Source organism: Alligator mississippiensis, chromosome 14, assembly GCF_030867095.1.
Source record: "Alligator mississippiensis isolate rAllMis1 chromosome 14, rAllMis1, whole genome shotgun sequence".
Taxonomy (NCBI): Eukaryota; Metazoa; Chordata; order Crocodylia; family Alligatoridae; genus Alligator; species Alligator mississippiensis.
In genome coordinates, this window is record NC_081837.1 from 41,645,652 (window position 1) to 41,670,431 (window position 24,780).

The window sequence follows — 24,780 nt, forward strand, 5'->3', positions numbered from 1 at the left end:
GCAGACGGTCCTCTCCGCGGTTCTTGTTCACCCACCTCTAACACTCATAGTTGTTTTAAAAAGAGCCGGGTGAGGCTTGGCCTTTCTTTTTGGCTTTGTGATTGTAAGTCTGCACCCAATAGAACGGCTGTGGGGATATTTTAAAATTCAAATGGAAGCTTTTAAAAAATAAAATAAACATAATCTGGCACTGTTGGCAAATACTAGCAAGTGCTAGCGCCTGGAAGACAGCAATGGGAAATGAGAGAGTTTGTTTTCACTTGCCTCCCACCATGTGCCACATGAAAGTAAAAGGCAGCAGTGAAACTTTCAGACGTTGGAGGCAGGCAGCTTTATAAGGGGTTTGGTAGTTTGGTTTTCCCTAGCCACTAAGTTTGCAAATGTGCAGTTCCCAATAAGTTCAGCGAGATGTGGTGATGCCCGTGACCTGTGGATCCCCAGCCCCTAAGTGCCGGGAATAAGAATTTAGACTCTCCAAAGTTTGAAGTGGTTGGGCAGCCGTGAAAATATCTTTGTTTTCACAGTCTCCAAATCTTACTTGCAAGAAAAGGAAGGAAAAGTGTTTAAGTGGGTCATTGCTTTCTATAGTATCGTGGAGCACGTGCCATGGAGCAGACCCCAGTCCTCTTGACAGTGGACACAGAGCTCAACGTCAGTCTGTACCTGGAGGAACTTGGCACAGGGGCGTAGACTCAGGGATGCTGAGAGAGGGCTGAGTGTGCGGGAACAAACCCTCCACCTGGCGTGCAGTGCTGAACCTGCAGCAATTGCTCTGTGACCAAACACACTTAAGATACAGAACCGCATAACTTACTTCCCAAGGAAGGGCAGGACTGACTGTTGTGATCAGTCTGACGCAGACACCCAAAGCTTCCTTTCAAACAGTCCTTTGGCCTCTGCCATGGCTTTGGGGAAAGTGGTTTGTTACTAAGCCAATTCCTATTACAGGCAGCCGGTCTTCACCAGCTTGGGTGGAACCGTTGAATATTTAGGCAGCAGGTTAAGATTTCCAAAGCGCCCCTAAGGCGAGATTCCCAAAGGCATTCGGGTGTGCTGGAAACCCCCCTACCTCCCTTTACACAGCTGGTGCCAAGCCGTATTTTCAGAAGGGACTAAGGCAGGGAGGATGCTGTGGTGCACTTGCACCCTTTTGATCCTGCTCTACCCAAAGTTTAAAACCAATTGCCTGGCAGAGGCAGCAGCATTTCTAGTCAAGCAGCAGTGAGGGAGCCAATGGACTTCATTCAGATTACCCGATGACGTCTCAACTTTGTTCCATGGGTGTTCACGACCTGCTCTCCTTTCTAAGGCTCTGGTTGTTGCACGAACGCAGCGAGCTTTTCTTCGGCAAGGCTGCGGTTTGTGAGCTGCTCCTGCCAGGGTAGCTCCTCTTTTGCAGCCTGCGGACCGGTCCTAACGCGTTCCCGTAGGAATTGCAGTTGTGTTGGGCCCGTAGTTATGCTACACTATGGTGTTGAAAAGCGGTATGGGAGAAAGAAGCCTCCTGGCCGCTGGATGACCTTGCAAGAAAGGAAAGAAATAAAACTCGCACTAGCGAGCAAAAAGACACGGAAGGGAGAATGAAAATACCAGCTGCAACTGCTGCAGTTACTAATGAGAGTGCAAGTGCGTGAACTTAGCCAGCAAAACTAAAATGAACATCTTGGAGAGAGAGAGAGAGAAGAGTAGGTATGAAACGGGGAAGGGACACGCACACGCAAGTATAAATGCAGGAAGGAGTTGGGAGACATGTCCGGCAAGGAGACGGAGGGGAGAGTCTCCTGTCAAGGGCAAGCTCCACCAAGTTGAACCGATTGCTAATTAGACCCACTGAGCGCTGTCCAAGGATAATAAACCCTTCTGAGCTTTCATGGTTGAACATGGATCCAAGCTGTGCTTTCTGCGTTGCCTTCAGGACCTGGAAGATGGCTCGCAACCAGCAGCCTGGACATCAAAAGCGACATCAACCCCTTCCTGCTGAGAAAAGAAAACCCTCCGCTCACGGCAGAACAACCCTCCGGTACACTTCTGTCCTGGCATCCGTCTGAAACCGAATCGCCCGGCCTAGCACCCAGCTTCTTCTGACCTCGAGAAAAATAGGGGCGGTGTTGGAGGGGACGATGCCCCTCAGCGTAGGCACCCCCTTCTCGCAATCCTGGGTTTGCCCGGGGATGGAGACACGGGGGAGACCTCCCTCCCCTTTCCTCGAGGAGTTGGGCTGGAAGCAATGAGGCAGGATCAGCCCCTACACTCGGCCCGAGCCCGCACTGAGCTGGCACCCGGAGCTGCCCCAGGGCCCGCGGCCTGTGTCTGTGCGCCCCTGAGCCGGGTCGGGGCAGGAGCCTCTGCGCCAACAGGTGCGGGGCGCCCGGCCGGTGCGGGGGCGGGCACGGCCAGCAGCGCAGCCTCTGGGGGGGGAAGGAGAGGAGGCCGAGCCGAGCCCTGCCCAGCCTTGGCTCTCCAGGGGCGGGCGCCCGGCGCGTCTCCTCCCCCGGCCGCGGCTCCGGCTCCAGCTCCAGCTCCTCCCGCTCGTGCGGTGCGGTGCGGTGCGGTGCGCGGTGCTGCATGGCGCTGGTGGGGCAGCTGCCCCGCGCGCTGCGCCTGGACGCGGAGCCCGAGGCGAGGAAGCGGCGCCGCGCCAAGCGCGAGCCCCCGCGCGCCCGCCGCCTGCCGCCGCCGCCGCTGCTGCCGGGGGACGGGGACGGGGACGGGGACGAGGAGGACGGCGATGCGGGGAAGCCCCCGGCCCTGCCCCAGCGCCTGCGCCGGGCCGCCCCGCGCCTGCTGCCCGACGTGCGCACCATCTTCCAGCAGCCGCGGGACCCGCGCGTCCCGCCCGAGCGCGGCCACGGACACCGCTTCCAGCCCGCCGCGCCCCGCCTCGCATGGTGCGACCTGTGCGGCGGCGCCGTGCGGCCCCCGGCCCTGCGCTGCGCCAGTGAGTGCCTCGCTCCCCACCTGCCCGCCTCCCTCCTCACCCTGCCTGCTCCCGCCCTCCCTGCCTCCCTGCCCAGCCGGGGTTGCGTGGGGAGCCCTGCCTGCACAGGGGCGGACTCCCCCTGACTGGGTTTCCTTTCTCCTCCTCGCCTGCCCTGTGCACGGGGCGGGGGGAGCCCCTGCCCTGTCCTGTCCCGCAGCTCTGCCTCATTGCGGGTTGGGTTTTTCCCCCCTGCGCTGCCTCAGACCGTCCCCGGCTGCGTGTCCCGGGAGCTGCCCCAGCCAGGAATAGACCCCCTCCGCCTAGACTGGGCTTCTTCTTTCCTCCTTGCCTGACCTCTCTCCCCAGCTGTGCACGGTGCGGGTGGGAGCCAGGGACTGACTAGAGGGGAAGCCTGCCCCTGTCCTGCCTCCTTGCTTGCAGGAGTTGTCCCAGCAAGGGGTAGATAGATGCCCTCTGCCTCACTGCGGTTTGGTTTTCCCTCAGTGCTGCCTCAGACCGTCCCCAGCTGCATGCCCCCGTCAGCCAGTGATTGACTGGAGGGGAAAGCTAACCCCTGCCAACAGGAGCTGCCCCAGCGAGGGCTAGATGCCCTCCGTCTGATTGACCTTTTGGTTTTCCCTCAGTGCTGCTCAGACCGTCCCCAGCTGCACGCCCCAGGAGCTGGGGACTGACTGGAGGGGAAGCTAGCCCCTGCCTGCAGGAGCTGCCCCAGCGAGGGCTAGATGCCCTCCGTCTGATTGACCTTTTGGTTTTCCCTCAGTGCTGCTCAGACCGTCCCCAGCTGCACGCCCCAGGAGCCGGGGACTGACTGGAGGGAAGGCGGCCCCTGGCTCGCGTCCCTGCCTGCAGGAGTTTCCCCAGCCAGGAGCAGACTACCTCCGCCTGTCTGGGATTTTTCCCCTGGCGGCTGACTCCGCCGTCCCCAGCTACACAGCGCGGTCCAGGAGCGCGCCTGGCTCCTCCCTGTGCCCCCGCCGTGTCCTCACCTGGCACTCGGGATGTTTTGCAGGTTTAGCTTCTGGAGCAGCCGCCAGGGTTTTTTTGCACCGACTAGGTGGATGCGGGATGTCATTTGAAGGGGTGTGGGGTGGGATCCAGCGTGGCAGTATCCGTTTAGTCGTGTGGCTGCGAAGGGCATTTGGAGAACAATTAGTCGGGTCCCTTCGCCGAGCCTGGCAGCAAAGATGCTCGTCACGCTCTGCGAATCTGTGGCAGCAATGAGCTTGCAGGGGTCGTTTTGGTCACTACCGTATTAAGGTACCATCTGGCGTTTTGGCTGGAGAAAAGAAAAATGGCGATTCTGGGAGGGCTGGTGACATGTCATAACAGTCGGTGTTGTGAAGCACGGCAAGCAGAAGTGAGGAACAAAGCCATGGGGGTCCTGGTGGGAATGAGCAGTAACTTTACCCACTATCTGTCAAAGACTTTATGGGAAATCTTCGTGCAGGAGGTCAGTGTTGTTATGCCCTTTATACAGGTGGGGAAACTGAGGCACGAGGCGATGAAGCAACATGCCCAAGGTCAGCAGACCGGTAGCAGAGCTGGGAACAGACTTCTTCTTCCTGGGTCCCAGTGTATTGTGCTCTTTACCAAGCCATCCCGATAGCTGCACTTGCTGGCCCCTAGAAGAGTAGTGCCCCTGCATGGTGCACGTGTTACTGCCAGCATATCCCTGTCATATCGGGAGGGGTTTTTTTTCTCTCCGTAGTCTCAAGGAAATCTTGGAAATGTTACACGTGGGGGGGATTTGATTGAACTTAACGATCGTGGTGGTACGCTAGAAGCGCAGATGGGAACATGCATGGCTGATTTTTGTAGGTATGAAAACTTAATGGTGGATAGAGTTGCATTTTCTTGTGAGCCGTGCTGCTGCCAAACTGCTCATTCTTTCCCTTTGTGTGCGGCTGATAAATAGACCTTGGTTTTCACTGGTGTTTTAACCTTCACCCTGCGTCTACTTGTTGAAGCAGCTGGAAATGACTGTTTCTGATTGCAACTTCCATGTGACTACTGTACTAATGGTTACAAGAGTAGAGAAGTCAGTAATTAAATTGTTCCTCCCCAAAGACAGGACTGATGACTTGAGCTGGACTGGATCTGTATTTTATTTCTCAACAGCTCCCCATTTGCACGGCGACTTCTCTCTGTCCCCTCTGTGTTCATGGTTAGCTGTTCACTTTCCGAGCCTGCCTTGTGCAGCATGTCGAACATCGTAAAGCGCATCTAATCCTGATGTGCTTGCATATAATTAAGGGCTTCTCATCGTAAAATGTGTCTGGCAGGGGACGCGTGCTTCAGAGGTTATGCCAACGCTGCAGCACAGTGTGTGCTCGGGCTCCACATGTGGATCTAGATTCGCTGTACACTCAATATTGATGAGGGGAAAGAGTTTCTGTTCTTTAAATTCACTCTGCAGGTTGCTCTGTGTGCTGAATTGCTTACGGATGCATTTCCCAGCTCTAACGAAAGAAGCAGAGATAAGGCACCTTTTTAGCTGAAGCAGCGAATGAAATGGGAACGTTTCTTCTGAGCTAAAACGTAGGTCCATTTTATTACCCATCTGCTGCAGTTTGGAAAAGGAGGTTTCATGGGAGTCTAATCAGGTTGTTTTTTTTTCCTCCTGAGATAGCTGGGAAATTAAAGTTGATAGCAAAAGCTGCTACTGCTGGTGCGGGCACACCTTGGTGCTGCTTTTTGTTTGCGCTACAAGCCAGCCTACCACAGCAGTGGAAATATTCTACCTCCAGGGCTGTTTTGACAGCTGCTAAAATAGCCGTACACAAATAATTAAAAAAAAAAAAAAGCATATTTAATCTCGAGTCCGCTGGCGACAAACGGCGTTTGCTAATGGAAACGGATATTATAAACAGAAAAATTAATTTGCTACTCTGCTGAGGCATTGCAGTGCCCTGGAGTGGTGGAGGTGCCACGATTAGAAAGGGACCAAAAACCAAGCGTCTGTTTAACTTTGGTGTGACCCTCTTTGCTGTGGCGGTGAAGTGCATCCATCAGTGTTTCTGTGATCGGGATGAAATGTTTTGCTGCCATCTTTCGTGAGAGTAGAGGTGTCAGATGTAGGGTCTTTTTTGCATTAAACGTTTTTTTTTTTTCCCTCCCTTTTGTTTCACCGTTAGTTTTTCCAGGGGTGCACGCTCATGTTTTATGCGCTTTGTGAGTTTTCTTGGGAAATCCCTTCATTACTGCAAAAGAGATTCAGCATTGCAACAGGAAAGGCAACGATGGCTCGAAACAGCAGCGTGATGATGGATGTCTGGGTATTCTGCATAGCAGGGAAGACTGCATGTTTTGGGTTTGATCTGTCACTTCACTAGGCACAAAATTCACTGTTTAGAGCTGGAGCGTGAGCCCTAGGCAGAGCCAGAAATGATGAATGCCAATATAGTTCTGTGCTAATTAGTCCTGGTACTGACTGTATCTGTTCTTTTTCTTCTTACTGGACATAAATTAAACTTAAGTCTGCTCAGTCACCACATGATCCAAGGGCTCAGGTAGGTCTTTGGGATTTATTGATGAATGCACCCTGCTGGTGAAGCACGTTTTTATTACAGCGCTCGCTGCTGTTAGTGCAACGGACTGATTATCTCCAGCTTGATGCAGCGTGGCTTCTAAGTCCGGATTTTCAGAAGAATGCGTGGTTGTAGCCAGGATTTACTTGGCTTGTCAACTCCTTGGGGTCAGGAGTGATCTTTCCTGTTCTGTGGCCCTGGTCTTGGACTAGGGCCAGCAGAGCTTAACACAATACGAAGAGAAATCAGGCCTTGATTTTTCAAGAACGCTCATTGTGCAACATGCACCCATTGCACAAAGCTCTTCTGGAAACCGGCCCTGACGGTGGGTGCAACGCTTATTAAAAAAAATAATAATAAAAAATTCTGGGTTTGAGCATTTTCATGCTCTGGGATTGGAGCAGGCTGGTTTGCAACCCTCATTGATGGCATTCAGTTTCCCTTTCACAAACCTATCAGCCTCCCACTTCCTGGCCAGCATCGCTATGAATGCAGTGGGTGGTAGGAACTGTGGGCTCTTGCTCATGGTAGCATGACATTTCCAAGGCTTTTACTTGTCATCGTATCAGCTGCTTTGTAGTGGGCTTATAGTTGGTGTGGACGCGAATAGGAGGGTGAGGCATGCTATGAAACTTCCTCATGCTTTATTAGGTGTGTCGCTATCTTGCTTTGTCTACCAAGAAGAGAGACTGCAGGGCTGATGGCCTGAGTTTTGGGGAGCGGGTTTATCAGGTTTGAAAGGCTCATTTCTGTGGCTGCCAAACAGTATTGTGGTTTGTTCCTGGTCCACAGGAAGGCTTTTCTGTTGCCTGTGTGCGTTTGCTCGGCAGTGTTCAGATGCTGACCTCTCTGGAGCAATTAGTCCTACGTTCAGACCTGTCTGTCTTCACGCTTTGGCTTCACCTGGCATTTGAATCAGTTAAACGTCTCTAGCTGTGATTTACATCCTGTGGCGTGAGCAGGGCTCATACACATGCCTTCTGGTGCCATTTGTAAATGATGGGCAATCAGGAAAGACAGTGGCACCATATGGTCGTGTTGCATCGTATTAAGGTTTTAACACTGTCTGATATTCATTAAATGTCACCACACCGCATCATATCCCATGGTAGCACAATATGGTACAGTAAGATGTTGGCATTGGCCAGTTTGCTACGTGATACTTTGGTTTAAAATGCTGTGGATTAGTGCGTTCACCTAATTTACCCTTCCCTCCCAACTGCTCTTTTTGCTTTTTATGACACACGCAGTCGCACAGAAAGTTGTGGCTTCAAGATATTGCATAGGCTACTCCCAAGACAGTGCATCGATGAGCAATTAGTGCTCACCAGGACACAAACCTTCAGTTTAGGACCACTTACATGTGGCTTGTTTAGTGCAAAAACGATTCCCTCCCCTCCCAGCCACCCTCCACTGAGATTTCTTCCAAGGAACCAAAGAGAATTAGGTGCAGAACGCGATGACCAAATTCTCAGTTTCTTTGAAAATCCAAATCAAAGTCTTTACATATGCAAAGGTTTGGATATTTGCAAGCACAAAGAGATGCTTCTCAGAAGTCTGCTACAGCAGGCAAGTGTTTGAAGATGCCTTAAATACAATTTTAAAAAATGAATTGAACGTTTATTTGGCAGGAGAAGGGGAAACAAAAATGTGAGCAAAGTGTCACTCTGGAGTCCTAAAAACAAACCGGAGAGGGGGAGATGGGAGGGGAGGTACTGCCGGATTAATAATGCAGGATAAGATGTCTGCAGCATTATACTCTAGCTTAATATTCATTTAATAGTTATGCCCTCCACCCCCAGAGTGCCAATAGCTTGCCATGTAAGTGCATTGAGGGACTTCACTTGTGCATCTCAGTCCACGTGGAGTTGCAATTTTGTTCTTGTGTTTCCTGTTTAGAAACGAGGTGGGGCTGAGCCGTGTGATTTGGATTCGAATCGTGAAGATGTCTGGTGGTATAGCTCCATCCCATCTTTATCAGGCATTTACATTTAATTTGGCTTTTGCTTTAACGGAGGGCTTTATCCGCAACCTGTGTGATATTTTTCCCCCCAACTTCCACCCCAAGTTGTTTCTTTCAACACACCATCACGTGCAGACGTTTGTGCACAAAACCAGTGCAGACCATGCTAAACGCTCCGTGGGGGAAACCACAAGCATCCAGATTTTGGGGCCGGGAGGAAAGCGTTGAGTCCAGAACTTCCCTTATGAACTGGCCAGTGAGTGTGAGAACACTTCTGCTGCTAGAAAAAGGGGTAGTAGGTGACAGTGGAGGGGGTTTTGGCTAGATATATTTTTTTCACGTGACCCCCAAGCACATTGAAATCCCCTGTTTATTTGGCATGTTTGGAAAGGGGAAGTCCAAATAAACTTTTTCCAAGAATTGATTTGGGGGGTGGTATTTCTAGTTTCCTTGTTAGTGGAAAAGCTGGCGGATGGTGACAGGAAAGCCTAGAACCTGCCAGTATTGGAGGAAGGATGTTTAGTTTCGCAGACAGCGGGTGGCTTCAGACTGCCCTGTGTGCATCTCGAGACCTGATCCAAGGCCCGTTTTAGTCGGTCGAAAAGACTCTTCGACTTGAGTACGTTGGGGATCCTGCCTTATCTGCCTCTGTTGTATTAAGGCCTGGCACAAACCCCACTTCTTTCAGTAAAAAGGGTCTTTCTATCTACTGACTTGCACAGGAATTAGATCACCCTTTGTGATGGCTGATCGCTTTGGGATCGACGACTTGGCAAAACTTCGGGGATGCGGCAGAGAAGCAGACTGGCCAGCATTTCATAACCAGAGTCTCATGTAGCTGAGCATAGCTGAAGTCTCCTAGTTCGTGACACCAACAGATGCTTGGATATAGTGCCCTTGGCTGTCCTTCCCCATCCTGGTGGCCTGGGTCTCCTGTTGTGTAGGGCTCTGCTGGATTTCTGTGTGTAGCTCCTGTTCACGCCCCTGAATCAATGGATGGGAGTTTTGCAAGCAGATTGCGGGCAGCAAATGGCCCTTATTTATCATCCTGTTAGAGTTAATTCAGAAATATTTGGGCTCTGGACTTTAAGAAGTAAATCAAACTGGGCATGCAGGGCTGGCCTGTGCTGTTGCACACCGTGCTGCTTAGTGTAGGGCCTGTTCCACTAGGACTTTGCACGTATTTGGCTCTTGGCGCCTTGAAACATGACATCTTCTGAAGCTTAAACTGTGACATTCAAGATCTCAGTGGAGGACACCGAACACGGCTCTCCTGCCGCCCACAGCTTCAGCAGGCAGCTCGGAAACTTTGATGCAACCAGTGGGCGGTGGGGCAGAAACTGGGCTCCAATGTCCTGCACCTTACGGAAGTGTGGTTGGGTTTGTGATCTGTTTGTGCTAGTGGGACAGAGTGTATTATTCAAATGAAACGCCAACAAATTCAGCTCCAAACCCATCAGGACTCTTCAGTCATGGGCATTGGAGAAATCAGGCAGAATTGCAGGTGTGAGCTATACTCCAAGGATTGTTTCTTCAGGAGAGGAAAAAGTAAGGCATGGTGATCCCCAGATGCATGGGTTATTGGAAAATATAGAACAGCATCTTGTCGGGAGAGACTGACCAAGCGCACAACAGCTTGGGACTGGAAGGGACTGGCGGGGTCGTTGAGTCTAGGCCCCTGCTGTCACACGCACCACATCAAATAATCCTTGTGATAAACCATCAAGCTATATCCTGAAACCAGTTAGGTTTCCCATCCCTGCCGCTTCAGTGGAGAGGCTGCTCAGGACCTTCATCCTTGCTTGATAAAAAATCTCCTTCCTCTATTTTCTAACCTAAACTTATTCCTGGCATGTGCAAACCCACTTGCTCTTGTACCGACATTATCCTCTATCTTAAATATTGCTTTATCTCTCCCTGGTGTTCAGTCTGTAGTGCAGGACCTTGCACTTGGTATATTATTGCGTTTCAGTCCATTTTTATTAGTTCTGTCTTTAAGGTCATTCTTCCACTATGATGTTTCTACTTGCTTTACCCAAATCAGCAATGAGTAATTAAATCAGATCACTTCCAAGACTGATCCTTGAAAGTTCACGGCTAACCTCCCTCCAGCCTGACGCTTCCCCTTTCAACGTTCCTTATTATCATCGCTCTTTTAGCCAGTTCCTTCCCAGCTCGCAATTCTCTTTCTAATTCTCATCTTTTTCCATCTTGGCTCATACCATAACTTTCCCTGTGACATTATTGCCTCCTAAAGTCTGGCTAGATTAGATCTGGTATATTTTCCTTGACTAGGAAATAGCTTTGGTATACCTGTGTTGCATAAGTTGTCCTGCCGTGTCCCCCACTTTGCACAAGCGGGAGCAGCGTGCAGTGACAACGGTCTGAAACAAAGAAAAATGATACACGTGCTGAACACCTCCACGAATGCATCTATTGTCACGTGTGCCACTCATTCCCTTGGAAGCACAATGTTCTCCTACGCTGGAGTCCTGATGGCTGCCCCGCTGTCTCCGCCCGTGCTGCTGAATAATGGGAAGGGAATCCTACCTGCGAACTTTTGACTTTGCAATTAGCAGTCACTAAATGAATACTTGGCCTTTGACTGTGAGTTTTCAGCTTTCCAGCTACCCATTAGCTCTGCAGCATTTTGAAATGTGAAGCATTCCTTATGGAGCAAATGTTACGGAGATGGCAAAGAAGATCTCAGACTTGAAATGTCCTTTCCCTGGTAGGATGTCAGCTGGAAACATTTAAAAAGGTCACCTTGATGTGTCCAAGAAGCGTATTTGTTGGTGCGAGGACTCCAGTCTGCAGTCACTTTTTAGGCCCCTCTTCAGTGGATGTGTGTATTGGACTTGAGCCAGTGAGATGTTCAGAGGTCCATGTGTTCTTGCTCCTGCTGTTGATAGCTGTGCCCACCCGAAGCGTAGCTCACATCTTTGCATTGCAATGCAATATATTTTTACATCACAATCTAGGGAAGACATGCAACTTATTTATCATCACTGTTAGGGCTTTATTTTTGGTACGTTAGCTTTGCTGTCTTTCCCAGCAATCAGATATCTTCCCTCCCCAGGCTGGTGCCTGTCTCTTTCTTTTTTTTTTTTTCCTCTTGGCTTGCATCTATGAAGTCTCCTAAAGTGCTTTCATTCCCAGTGGAAGCAGCCAAGTGCAGTCCCTGCGCTTTGAATGACTGTAAAACAATAACCATTTCATTTTTAGTGGTTGTGGTGCGTTGACCGTGTCTCCTGTTACGTGTCTGGAAGGGTGGCTCAGCTGGGATTTGGAATCGGATGGCGTCAGTCCTCAGTTAGCGCCGCTTCAGCTGCGATGCCCATAACTTTACGAAAACACAAACTTTCGGACACAGTAACTCTTCATGGGGAAAATCATCCTACTCCAGCCTCTGCCTCTGGAAGGAAGACTGTCCGTAACACCCCCCGCAGAGGGGACCCTTGATACACACACGCGCATAGCCTGCGCTAATCTTGGTGGGAACTGAACACCTGCATCTGAGGGCAGGATTTGGGCTATCGCTTCTGCATTATGGACCTGATTCAATAAAGCACTTAAGCATGTGTTTGGCTTTATGCGTCTGATTTGAATCCATCCCTAAGTGCTTTGTGGAACCAGGGCCTATTTCCATAAGAGGGAAGTTGTTTAATCCATTGCATTTTCCTCCCTGGTTCATGGCACATTACAGGTTTCTTGTAGTAATAGTTCTTCAGCAGATGTTTGCTTAAGATTAGTACATTCCTGCAGCAGGTGTGGGCATTCCTGTAAATTCAGAGCGCACTAGAAAAGGATCAGTATTGTTTGCTTTATTTTATATTTCTTTCTTCTTGAAACACAGAGGTAAAAATGAATCGGTGGTTCTTCTCATCTTCCTTCCCTACCCCACCCTTGGTACAATTCAGCTTTGGTTTGACTGGCGGGGTGGGAAATGCAGTCACTACTACGTCGCCCATAGCATCCTGCCGAGGAAGCGCGGTACGGTTCTTACTATCCGGCTAGTCCGGGCAGGTTACTGAGCCTTGATCTATCAACTCAGCCGGTTAGGCAGCTGCAGAGGTGCCATTTTGAGCACATGCAGTCTATGCACGGTCGATATGCGGACAGAGTGGGGCCAAGGCACCGATGATGATAAGCCTGTGCGTATGCTTTAAACCTGTACATGGCAAAGCTCTTACACAAGGTAGGTAGTGATTTACAGCCTGGGAGGGATAGAGGCATGGAGCAGTGAGGTGAGTTGCATAGCAGTGGCAAAGTGGGGAATTGGAGACCAGGTCCCCGAGTCCAGAATTAGCGTGCCAGCCCCGGGGGCCTGTCATCTTGCTGTCACCATTGCAAAACAGACGAGTGCCTCTGGAGGTGCTCGTGGCTAGGTGTGGCCAGCTGAAGTGGCAATGCTTATTCTGCTGCATAGGTTAGGGTGGTGAGTCTTTGGGGTGGGAGGAGGATGGGAGAAGGGAGTGTCCCTGGTTCAGTGTCACGTCACCTGTCAGTTTTGAAAGCGCTCCTTTAAAACCTATAGAGGTTCACTCCCTGAATGGTAACGGATCAGGATTAGGAGAAGGGTATCTGAGGTGTTTGGGAGGGAAGGGGCTGGGAGTCGGGACTTCTGCATGCCTTTCCTACTCTCCCTCTCCATGGTTGTGTGTGAAACGAGGCAAGCCGGTCAGTCTACCTGCGTCTCCGTTAATCTGCTTATAAAATGACAAGAACATCTCCCTGGGATATTGCAAAGCTGAAGTCATATTTTTGAAGACCACACAGCTCTTTGGATAGAAGATGCTTGAATTAAATACAGGACAATAGCGACTTAGAGGTTGTGAAGTGCTAGGTTTGAAGTGTGTTTGTTTAAACTGATGATTTATTTTCTCCTGCCATATGGTACCTAAGGCACGGCTTTATTAGTAATGACTGACAGATGCTGCGAAAGCAGGAAAGGGATTCATCCAAAAAAGCAAAGAATTATTTATTGAGCTGAAATTCATAATGTTGTGTTTAAGTCGAACCTGATTTATTCCTTCAATTCAGACTTCAGTTAAAACTTAGAGGCATTGATTTTTTTTATTTTTTATTTTTACACTCCGTAAATTGCTGGAAAGAAGTACTTGAGTGAAAAAAAAAAAATGAAACAAAACAAAAAAAGATATTGGAAAGAGACTTCCCAATGAAAGGATGGGTCCTGTGCGCTCTCTGTTGTAATCTCTTCCGGTAGGTTGTTTTATCTTATCAAACCAAAAGCCCCAGAAATAGAAAGTTTTCCATGGATGCATCGGCAGTGAGCTGTGTGCTGTCCACTTGCAGGACATGGGGGTGGGGGGGACAAGACCAAAATGACAGTAGATTATGATTGACCAGTAGTGATGTTTTATCTGCACGGGGGAAGAGAAAGGGGCCTCCGCTGGAAACGCGCACAACTCTCCACGATCCTCATTGCTTCTTGCAATAACATCCTGCATTCGAGTGCTGCCCGGGTGCTGCTCCGGCTGCCTGGTTGCTTGTGCCTGAAGAAGCTATTGATCTTCTCTTATGAGGATGACAGAAGGGAAAGCAGAGGCAGCCGCTTGCTTTGGAGTTGTAACAAAGAGAATCCGCAAGATATTCAGGCACTTCCCCAAGTCAAAATCCTGGACCGAGGGTCTCCAGTGCCGTCGGAGGCCCAGCAGGGAGGCTTTGTTGGCTAAAGGTAGGTGCTCTTGCTAATTTGTAGATTGGGTCAGCTTAGAAATGGCCAAGATGCATAGCCTTGCAGCTAGTAATTAAACAGAAGAGGATTTGTGCAGTACTGCACTGTGATATGTAGAAGAAACATGCAGTAGGTGAGAGGTAGAAAACTGCAGTGGGTCTTTAGATGGCAAAGCCAAATGTTGATCTTCTCTGGCTTGTGTTCTTGTAGATCTCAGTCTGGGGAGCATTAGCCAGTTTAAACTTCTTGTGTGCAGGCTCAGCTGCGTACAGGATTTGATTGCAGTTTTCTACAGCTGCATTCCCAACAGCTGCAGGAACACTGCAGTGAGCTGTGTTATTTGGGGCTTATTGCTGTACAGTTTTCATGGTTATAAAGACTATTTGGTACTGCTACCTTACTGAATTAGCCAAGAAGCTGGTTTTGAATTCCAGGCCTCCAAGGTGTGGAAGTTTGTAAGATCGAAGGATTTTTTTTTTTAAACGAGGTAGTTGTGCCGGTTGTGAAACAAAGCAGAGTTGAGAGTACTTGTGATCTCCAGCAAGAGTGAGTAACAGATTTAGGACCGTAGCTGGATGTTAATCTTTACACAGTGAAGTACCTGTAGTTTGCTTGCTGGGTGTGATGATAATGACTCCCGTTTCCTTTTGCAAGTTCCAACTATAGGCTTTTTTGAGGTATCTACCCTGAATAAGAGCAGCTCACATTCACGGCAATTGGAAAACAGAGCAGCCCTGTTTTTATGCATCACTTCATCCTCCAGTTGGCTGTAGTAACTTTTCCCTTTCCCCCAAGGATGGACCTGTGCAGGTGTTTGCTTTCCTGAAGGCTTTATGCAGGTAAAACTCCCATTGACCTCAGTAAGAGTTTTATCTGAGTCAGGGTGGAGAGACTGAGCCTTCAATCTCCTTATGTTTGAAAAGATGAATGACGGAGCCTTCAAAACTTAATCTAATTGTGCTTATGTGTGTGGCAGAGAAATATGGAAGATGCTTGAAAGATTCAAGGCAGTCTCTGAAACTGGGCAGAACTTCAGGGGACTCGGATGATTTGTGTTTGAGGCTCACCTTTCAGCTGTGCGAAGACCAGCCTAAGTACTCTGGGCCGTTCCTATATTTGTCCAAAATGTCAGGATACTTGGTACATCTTAATAACTATCCCATGACCTTCACAGAGACATGTTAGGCTGCTGAGTGCATGAAATGGGAACTTGGCTTAGCCTCTCAAACAGCAAACGAAGAATTATTCAGCAGTCATTTCCTTGTTCTTTTTGCTTCTAAATTTGAGGAGTTATAGATTGAATAAAATCAATCAAGTGTGGAATTGCAGAACTAAGGTCAGCAGGGCTGCTCGAGTGCAGCTGTACCCACTGCCTGTGCTCTAGTTAAAGTTGCATCAGCATTTTAATGTCAAACTCGAGGTATTTGGGGGCCAGCAGTGGGATCCGTACTTGGTTGTCAATTTTCCGCCCCCCCTTACTAAATCTCGGGCTGAAATTTTGGCAGGCAGTCTAGGAATGAGTGTGAAGACAGTCGTTGCAGGGAGCTGTGAAATGCCCTTCCCACAAGCACGGTGCGATAATGCCAGCCATTTGTTGCAATCTGGTATTTCAAGGCCAAGAATTGCTCTTCCCAGGTTTCTTTTATGAGCTGGTAATTGAATCCCTCTCAGAGGAGCTTAACCTGGGGGATCTGAAAGTTTTTCATGGTGTGGGCTAGGACTTGGGCATTGTCATCCCCAACCTGGACTGTCAGTTTTTAAGCTACAGTGAAACCTAGAGCCCAGGGGCATAATCTCCGCCAGGGCAGGGAGAGTGGCTCCGACCCATCTTCGCGCTCTCAGTACCCGCAAGCCTCTGCTCAGGCTTTGTGTGCAAAAACTCTGATATCTTAACTCTCTTTTCTTTCCCATTTCTCAGCTGTTTTAAATCCCTGGTTTCTCCTGTTTGCTTAACATAATTCTGTGCAACTTTAGAAACACTTGGAAAAATCATGAGGACATTTGACAGCTCAATTGTCTCCCTCCCAGCAAGCTCTGGTGATGCATCGAGAGAGAAATCTGTGATTTTTCTTCTTTTTCTTTTCCCCCAGGGCCGCGCTCTGTTTCCAGCTGCACAGGTGTGTCCCTGGGCTAGCTATCCGAGTCGGGGGAATTGCTCCCCCGTCTAGGTAGGCATAGCTGATAGCAGGACCTGGTGGGAGAAGAAGTCTGCATGATGTTAGCTCTTAAAACTGCAACCTCTGCCCTGCGTTTTGCAGTCGGTAGCTTGGAAGAAGCAGGGGATGACTTCGGTAAGGGGGGCACCCACCTCTCCGCTCAGCCTGCACCATTGAACTTCACCTGGACAGTAGGTGACCATTTGCCCTTTTAATTGAGCGGGGAGGGATTTCCAGTCCATCACGGAGGTTGCTGCTTTCTTATGAATTTCTTTTAAGTTTAGCCTAGGAATGACATTTTGGTGTCTGTGTCAGTTAAGAGAAGTCCCTTGAACCCGGAGCGGAGGCATCCCGCTCGCTGCCTGGGCTCTCGACGAGCCCTGTCACGTGGCTACATCCTAAAGCCGTGTTAAAGTTTCTAAACATAGCTTTCCCTGCCAGTGATTATGTCTGTTAGTAGGTGATGGTGACTACAGACGTGTCATAGTTAATCCCCTTAAAGAAAAGCCTAATGATAGCGGGCCTGATCCTGAGGGGTCCTGGAAACCCAAGAGACACTGCACACTTGCAACTCCTAATGGCTTGTGGGGAGGGGGGTGTCTGGAAATCTCCTTTTGGGGTTCTTGGTTGTCCAAGGAAGATGAACGCACTAATCCATTTAAATTGCAGCAAGAGCTTCTCTGTCATATCAGTGCATTCCAGCCCCGAGCTGTCAACCGCTCCGAGATAGCACGGTGAGGAGGACCATATAAGTACTGGGAACAGGGGGGTGGAAAGAGGGAGAGCACAGGAAGGCCAGCTTTGAACTTCTTGGGCTCCGTTTCATGGAAACGCCCAGTCTGGCCACTACTTCTGCAAACGCGGCCTGGGAATTTCCTGAAAATCTTGGTGAAAAGCCTCTACTTGGGCCCTTTCGCTTCCTGGTGTGGGCTGGAAATACCATGAGAATGACTTGGTCATCACGATATACTAGCACATCCTGCTCCACCCCTGGGGAGAGGTATTGCAGCGTTCTCCATCAATGGGTCTCCAGCTACAGCTGCGGTAGTCCTGTCTCAGGATTTGCAGTGTCCTAGGATAATCGTCCATTTGTCTGTGTTTTTATGAGACTGTCCATGCAGGTAGAACTGCAGAAATTAGATCAGCGTGATGCAACTGAAAGCATGCATGTCTAGTAGTACGTTGTACCCTCTTGTAATCCATGCAGAAACAATCTCATGATTGTAGGTTCCTCACTGTTTTTTCCTGGATGCCCAGCATGGGACATTTGCAAAGGGCTTGAGGGGCCAGGTGCTCAGCACTTTCCAAACTCAGATTTCAAGAGCGATCCCATTAGTGAACAGTATCCTTGAATTGCAAAGGTGGATATGAAAAGGAGAGCTTTTCTGAACCATTTAAATTCTGAGATTTTGGTTCTTGCAGTGGGGTAAGAAGACAGATGAAATGATCGAGTTGCCTGAGTTTGCAGTAGGTAAAATGATGATGACTTGATTTTTTGGAGTAGCACTATGTGGTGGACCATGATTGATTGCTTTGAGAACCGTGGCTTAAACATGGGGGAGAGACCACTTTTGATGCTAAATGAATGGATGGGTCTTGGATATAAGGGGCTTGCGGGAGTTGGTCTCTATTGTCAGCAGAATGAAACCTTGAAATCTCAGTAGCATGTGGAGTTGAGAGTTGACATGGCTGTGAGGGTCTCTTCCTTACCCATTACCTAGGAGGTGGAGATTTTGCCCTCCTGACTCCTTTATGACCAGCAACAGCAAGCCTGCGGCAGTGCCGACCTCCCTTTTGCTCCCTGGGCACCGACTATTTATGTCGAGGAGGAGAAACCCTCAGTATGGTCCCTTGAAACATCCCCTCCAATTTGGGGGCAGGGTGGGATGGGGAGGAAGACGAGTGAGGTATGCAACTTCGTTTTACCTGCAATACCTTTCTAACGAAAGCTGTATTCCTGTAAAAATTGTGGGGAGAGTCTTGTCAGACAAGGTTTCAGTTTCTTCCTGAAAAACTAACATTTGAAGCTAAGTGGATTTATTTTTAATTGCAAAGTCACTGGCCCTGAAAGGCTGGGGAGTTGGCCTCAGGAGAGGGAGAGACCGGTCGGTGGTAGCACGAACTTGGAGTTTGATCTCGAGGGACTGTCTTCAACTCTTCACCCTCCTGGCCCTGTTCACTCCTTTTACTCAAAGGTGGCCCGGCAGAACGGTGCTGCTACAGATCCCCAAGGATTTGGTCTGAGACAGCTGAATATCCTTATCCTTGCCTTGCAACAGCTTTTTTTGCTACTGGCCCTGGCTCGGTTCAAACGGGAGAGCTGGAGGAAGAAGCTCTCCAGCACCCTTCCAGTCTCCTGAGCTAGCCGGTGCACCCACAAGCATCCTTGGTGTAGGAGGAACCCTGGAGTGTGAAACCATTTGCAGAGAACATGGCTTTACATTTTAGGGCCATCATACAGTGAGGTTTTGAAAGGTAAAACTGCAGAAATTAGATGAGTGCGATGCAACTAAAAGCGTTCAGGTCTTTTGTACCCTCTGTAGAGCAGAGTGGTAACAATAATCCTCCGAAATTGCCTGCTTATCCGAGCAAGGCTGGCTGAGGGCACACGGAGAACTGAAGTCAAAAGAAAATGCTGTTATCTGCAGCTTTTGCTACTCGGTGCTGCTTAAGGAGCTTTTGCTCTCAGTTTATTTGTATCTCTCCTTTTGTATCTCTCTCTCTTTCTCACCTCTCTTTGCAGTAAAACCAGCATCCATTTAAAGGATAAATGAATAATGCAGAGTCTGGAGCTCTGCAAACAAGTCCCGGCAGCAATAGGGTGCCCATCCCTCCCAAAGTTCCTGTTAAGAGGGATTTGTGATACCAAGGAAGGTGTGGAGCGAAGCCATCATGATCATTTAGTCTCAAACTTGCTTTTGGATCTCTGGTTCTTGAATAACTGACCCAGAATAACGGCTTCTCCGTTGCACCAGCCAGTTCTCTAACCTACAATGGCACTCTGTCTGCACCAGCTCCTTGCTTTTCAGCTGCAAGCGGAGCTGGCTGCTTGTTCCTGGGATCCAGCCCAAGGTTCATTAGCGAGGTAGGGAATGGAGGGCTGGCGCTGTTGGCTGAAAGCAGCGGTGTTGGCATTTGCATCAGGGCTGTGCATTGCTGCTTTGTGCCCATAGGGACCCTAGGAGTTGGAGCAAGCAGCAGATCTGGTGCTAATGGGGAGTGGATTCTTCTTTGCTAAAAAGTTTGAGAGTTGCATGTGCACCCCTGCATCTTGCCAGGGAGCTTGCTCCTTTTCACTCCACTCGAGGTGCTATGTCTGAAATAGGTGATTTCCCCCAGAGTGCCCATAAACACGAGCACCCGAGTTGTACCCAAGTCTATCTGATACGGCCCTTGTGCTCCCACAGTATCCAATGCATTGCAAAGACTTAAGAGAGGGCTTCCTTCCCAAACTAGATGGCTTAGTGCTGTTGAGCTGGTAGTGCATTTTGCCTTTAATAATCCACTCTCATCGGCTTTACTGAGATCGGTTTCCATTGGGCAGCAAATCTTTTTTTTTTTTTAAACGCATGGGTTGGGAGTCTCAGATTTTCCACTTGCCGGGGTTTCCAGCAATAAAGCTGCGTGATGTCTGCCAGGCCTCTTTCCCTAAATACAAGTATATGGTAATCAGGCCACTGGGAAAGAATGCGCTTTTATGGGCAACAATTTTTGGTGAGTCTTGGCCACTGTCATAATAGACAGGCGTCTGTGGCCCTAAAACCACAACCATGCATAGAGCTAATCGGCTGCAGCAGATGGGGTCTGAATGGGTAAGGTAGGTGAAACTTCCCCCTCCATGGGGAGGGAGAGAGAGAGAGTGAGCAGTTTTGGGAAAGCTCACGCTGCTGCTGCCCAGGGTGCGCAAAGGGATGACTTCTGTCGTGCTGAGTTGATGCAGAACGAGAGCAAATAACTAATGAGATGTGCAGGAAGCGTCCCACAGCTAGATCTGAACTCTTCCAGAGTCAGGACAACTCAGAGCAGGGCCCAAAGCTCCAACTATCCCTCTCATGTATTTAAAGAAAGGCAAAAATGGAAAACATTCACTGGCAAATGCAAACTTTTCCCCTGAGGCTGTGAGAGGCGCGGCTCCCTTGTGTGGGAAACCCGGTTACATCCATACAAACTCTTTGTACGGCGTCTCGTCGCAACTGGAAGGTGAAATATTGGAATAGGGATCTGCTGGGAGGTGTTGCGGGGTGGTTATTGCTATTGCCTCCTCGTGTATGCAAAGCCCGTCTGGCTCAGGACCTCACAGCGCTGCAGTGCAGCACGAGCTCCTCGGCGAGGGACGGCTGCTGGCCTTGCCGGGCCGACGGGGAGCTGAGGCAGAGGGAGATGAAGTGACTGGTGAAGTGTGGAAATGAATGCAGAGATCAGGGGCCTCAGGCCCATGTCTGCTCCTCCTCCATCCTCCTTTGTGGACGTGCTGTCTCATCCCCCAGCTGGACGCATCCTCTCGCTTTCCCCCTTGATCCTATCCTGCCCTAGCATCTCGCTGTCCATTTTGGGGGTGCAGGTGCACGTGCAATTCGAGCATCCCCCAGCTCCCTTCATAAACACCCCCCATCCAAGGAGGTCCTGGTTGCACAAAGGCTCCTGCCTTGCATTTGTCACCTAACCGTTTGGCTTATCTCTAATTAATTAAAAAACCTTCTCTCTTTGCCCCCAGGCATATTTAAGCAAATTGGCTCTAAATAGAAAAATGATAAGCAGCTCCCACCAGATAAATGGGAAGTGATAAACGACTTCCCTCTCCCCCCCAGACTGCTAATGTCCTCCCCCCCAGGCACAGCTCCCTGACGGTGGTTTAGCTTTTTTGCTCAGCCGTGCTAGACGTCCGAGCCGAGGAATGCCTGGGAGTCGGAGGTGGCTATTTTCAAGCATAGGACATTGTCCCTCCGAAGTATCCACTCCTACCGCTGTTGGAGACGGGGTACTGGGCTGGATGGACCATCGGGCTGACCCAGGATAGCGCCGCTTATGTTCTCCCTGCACTTCCTTGCCAAAATTGGCAATCCCAAGCATTTGGAAATCATGGGTTCAGCTCCTAAACCACCTGGGGATTGGTTTGGAAGTGGTGAGTCTTTAAAAAAAGACATGGATTGGGTTCCTTTTATCTGGCTCTCGAGATGTGAAGCTTCACGTTCTTCTCCATATCTTTCTGGCCACCACATGACTCCGGGACCTGGAGTTTAACCTCCACTTACTGCTGTGGGGCTCAAAATGGGACTTGACAGCTCTGCCTTCCCCAATCCTTATTGTCTGTCCCCATAGAGCAGCTGCAGGAAGGGGGAAAGCAATGCCAGCGTGCCCATAACTAGCTAGGAGCAGGCTCCAGAGGTCCAGCAAGCCCCCGACTCTGCTCCAACTCTGGCCTCTGAGCGAGGGAGGTGTATAAAACCCTGCAGGACAGGGGCTGATGTGGACTCCGCGACACCTTCGTGTCTGAGCTCCTCAGTCTCTAATTTATATACCCTTGCACAGCCCTGGGAGCCGGCACAGGGCAGATATCCCCATGTTACAGAAGGCAAACTGAGGCACCAGTATTAAGTGACTCGGCACAGACTTATTCTTTGTGCTTGGGTAACCTATAGGCTTGCATCTAACCGCTGGGACGTTCTTCCTTTATGATCCTTCCTCTGTTACTTATGTCTGCTCAGGGGGGTGTTCTTCCTAACACCTGTCAATTAATCCTTTGCTTATGGCTTGAGGCACAAATTACATTGAGCATATGGATTGTCTTCGTACTTGTCTGAGTGCAAGCTCCTTTTTCTTTCTTTAAAGGAGCCCGCTGGGGAATCTTATGATGCTTCCTAGGCTGGTGGGCCTGGATGAATGTCAAGGGATTTCTCTGCGTGAAGAAGCTACTTTCTAATTTGATAAGGGATCATAAATTCCCACCTAAACAGCTGGGCTATTGCATGTTTTACTTGATCAAGGAATACTGCAAAGGCTTTATGAAATGGCACTTATTTGCAGGGGGCAAATGTCTTCATTGATTATTTCTTACCATCTGAGGAGAACTCTATTTAACCTCAAAATTGAGGCTTCATGTTTAAAATATAAATAGCGACGTGTGCTATGACTGGCAAACCCAGTGGCCCATTTTTTTCCAGTCAATGTTGGTGGGTCTTAGTGGGGGAATTAACTTTCTTCCTGTAGTATCTGCTGCCCAGGGCAAGCTCTTTTTGGCATCGAAGCCAAGGGAAGCACAGGCTGGAAATGGTAAAAATGCAGAAGAGGAAATTTTCAGCTTTAAATCTGCTCAGCGTTAACAGTCAGGGATTAGAGCCGCGGGTAAGAACATCTTGTTAAATTAACGTAAAAAGAGCTTTTTGGCCTCATTCGACTGGCGTGTTCTTGGCTTGCTTGGGATTTAAAGGCCCGCTCGTGTGCCGTACAGAATCCAGTCTCGGTCCTCGCTGCGTCCTTTTAACTGAGGAATTAAATGCAGTTCAAGGCTTCACTCCTGCAAACTCTGCCTTCTTGCCGGTACTTCTCGGCTTTGCCACGTGCCCTGCAAGTCTGGCTCCTCGCACCTGTGCGGAGACCCCTGGACCGCCGGATGAGCGTTCTCCACGGGCATTCGTCTTCATGTCCACGTAGAAACCCAGCAAAATCATGCGGCACTGCTCGTGGCCACCCCGTGCGCGGCAGCATTGTGGTCATCAGGCCTTAAGTGAATCTGAGTAACAAATGTGCGACACTGCCTAGAAGGTGCTTCTGAGGCCAAGAAATATGCTTTTGGTTGGGATTTTGGGGGGGAGCTTTGTTTTGTGTAGCATGTTGTTTGGGTTTTTTGTTTTTTTAGGGTTTTTTTTTGCTTGCTTGTACTAAAGGGACCCTCTGTGTTAGGAAGGACTTGGCAGATTTTGTGTGTAGAGCCTAAGGGCCTGCAATGGGTGTTTCTGTGCTGGTCTGGACAAAAAAAAATTGCATGGTTGGGAGACTGCATTTTGACCTGTGTGGTCCTTCCAGTCCAGTATTTGTATTAGACCTGTGTGAGAGAGAGAGGAGGAGAATGAACCCAATTATTTAAATTAAAAAACCCACCCTGCTACTACTGTACATATTACCATCTTACCTCCCCTGCATTCTTGGCATTTGTTTGCATTAGATCAGTAAAGCATAATTTTTTTTATTCTCAGCCCGTTATATTCCCGACCCCCTGGAGAGGGAAGGAGGAGAGTGATCTGTGCATTGTTAAACGACTTGCACGTTTAATGATGCCTTTAATAACAACTTGCTACAGCCCAGGTGCATTTGTCATGTTCGGATGGGCTTTATGAATGCTCTTTTCAGCTCTACTTTTTAAGAGCTGCTGCTTCTATCTTAGGAAATGCCACCCCCCCCCACTCTCCTTTCCATTTGAGCAGAGAACTTCAAATAAGAAATGAATCCTGCTTAAAAATACCTATGTAAATAAAAGCATTGATTTCTTGGCCTGCGATGGTGGAACTCTCTGGGATCAATTTTACATTCCCCTGGCAAGCACCGTGTCTGCAGCTGGCAGAGGGAAGGGGCGAGCGGGGAAACCTTGGTCTGCCTGGAAATGCATGCGAGCTCTGAGCACTGACAGCGCAATGGCATCTTCTGGGGGTGGCAGGACGTCCCAGGATGCGCGGTGGGCTGTACATGCGCTCCTGGCAGGTGGTTTGCTCAGTCTTTTTGCTTGTTCTGGGTTTTTAGTTCCTTTGAGGCTAGGGGTCAAGTGTATTACTCAAGGGGCTAAATTGTCAAAGCATCCAGCACCCATGGTCAGGGCCAGGCTTCTAAATAGCGTTGTCCCCCATATGGGTACCAAAATAGGGTCCAAATACTCAAGGGTGCTCTGCCCCCTTTGATGCCAAGGGCTTGCTCGCTGCACGGTGGGCAGTGCCAGAGCACTGCTGTGAAAACACGTCCCATCCCCTTGCTGGGCACACTTTGCTTGCAGGGGTAGTGACAGACCACTGTATCTGCCCTGGAATTTACCCCGAAAGGTGCAACGATTAGGAAAGCTTACCGTTGGGTTATTTAGCGTTAGGAGGTAAACAAGAGCTGTGTTAGCTGCTGGTGCAACCTCAATGGTCACCTTTGGGTTGGTTGTAAATTGGAGATTTTTTGACCGTTTGGGATAACAGCAGGTCCCTTTATTGGCCTTAGTAAGGCAGGTTGCTGGGTCCCTGCCAGACTGGTTTGCATGAGAGCAGAGCATATTTCTGCAGTTCCTTTATAGTGGGACTCGGGTGCGGGGTATTTCCAGTTCCTGGCTCTACCATCCCCTAATGTTCCCCTGCATTTCCCCTACCCAGGGACTGTGCAACGTGCATTAAAGGTATTAGTGAACGAAGCCTTGCAGTGCTGCAGTGAGGTAGATCAGTGTTACCCCTTCTGCCTAGCCATGTGGTCTCTGGCAGGTTAGGAAGCCCCTGGCCCAGCTGGGACTGGAAACCCTGTCTCCCAAGTCC

The 24,780-nt window shown here is 49.5% G+C and overlaps 1 protein-coding gene across 2 annotated transcripts in view; it reads left to right on the forward strand.

Annotated features, from left to right (window-relative positions):
* The first annotated feature begins 2,550 nt into the window (after window positions 1-2,550).
* Window positions 2,551-24,780, forward strand: part of RASSF5 (Ras association domain family member 5) — an 81,193-nt gene continuing 58,963 nt past the window's right edge. The window contains exon 1 of one of the 2 annotated variants that reach the window (XM_059717213.1): window positions 2,551-2,938. In XM_059717213.1, coding sequence (XP_059573196.1) covers window positions 2,566-2,938 — 373 coding nt within the window. In that variant the 5' untranslated portion in view covers window positions 2,551-2,565. Of the gene's footprint in view, window positions 2,939-12,535; window positions 12,630-24,780 lie in introns of those variants that run through there. The other variant, XM_059717214.1, reaches the window with a different exon arrangement.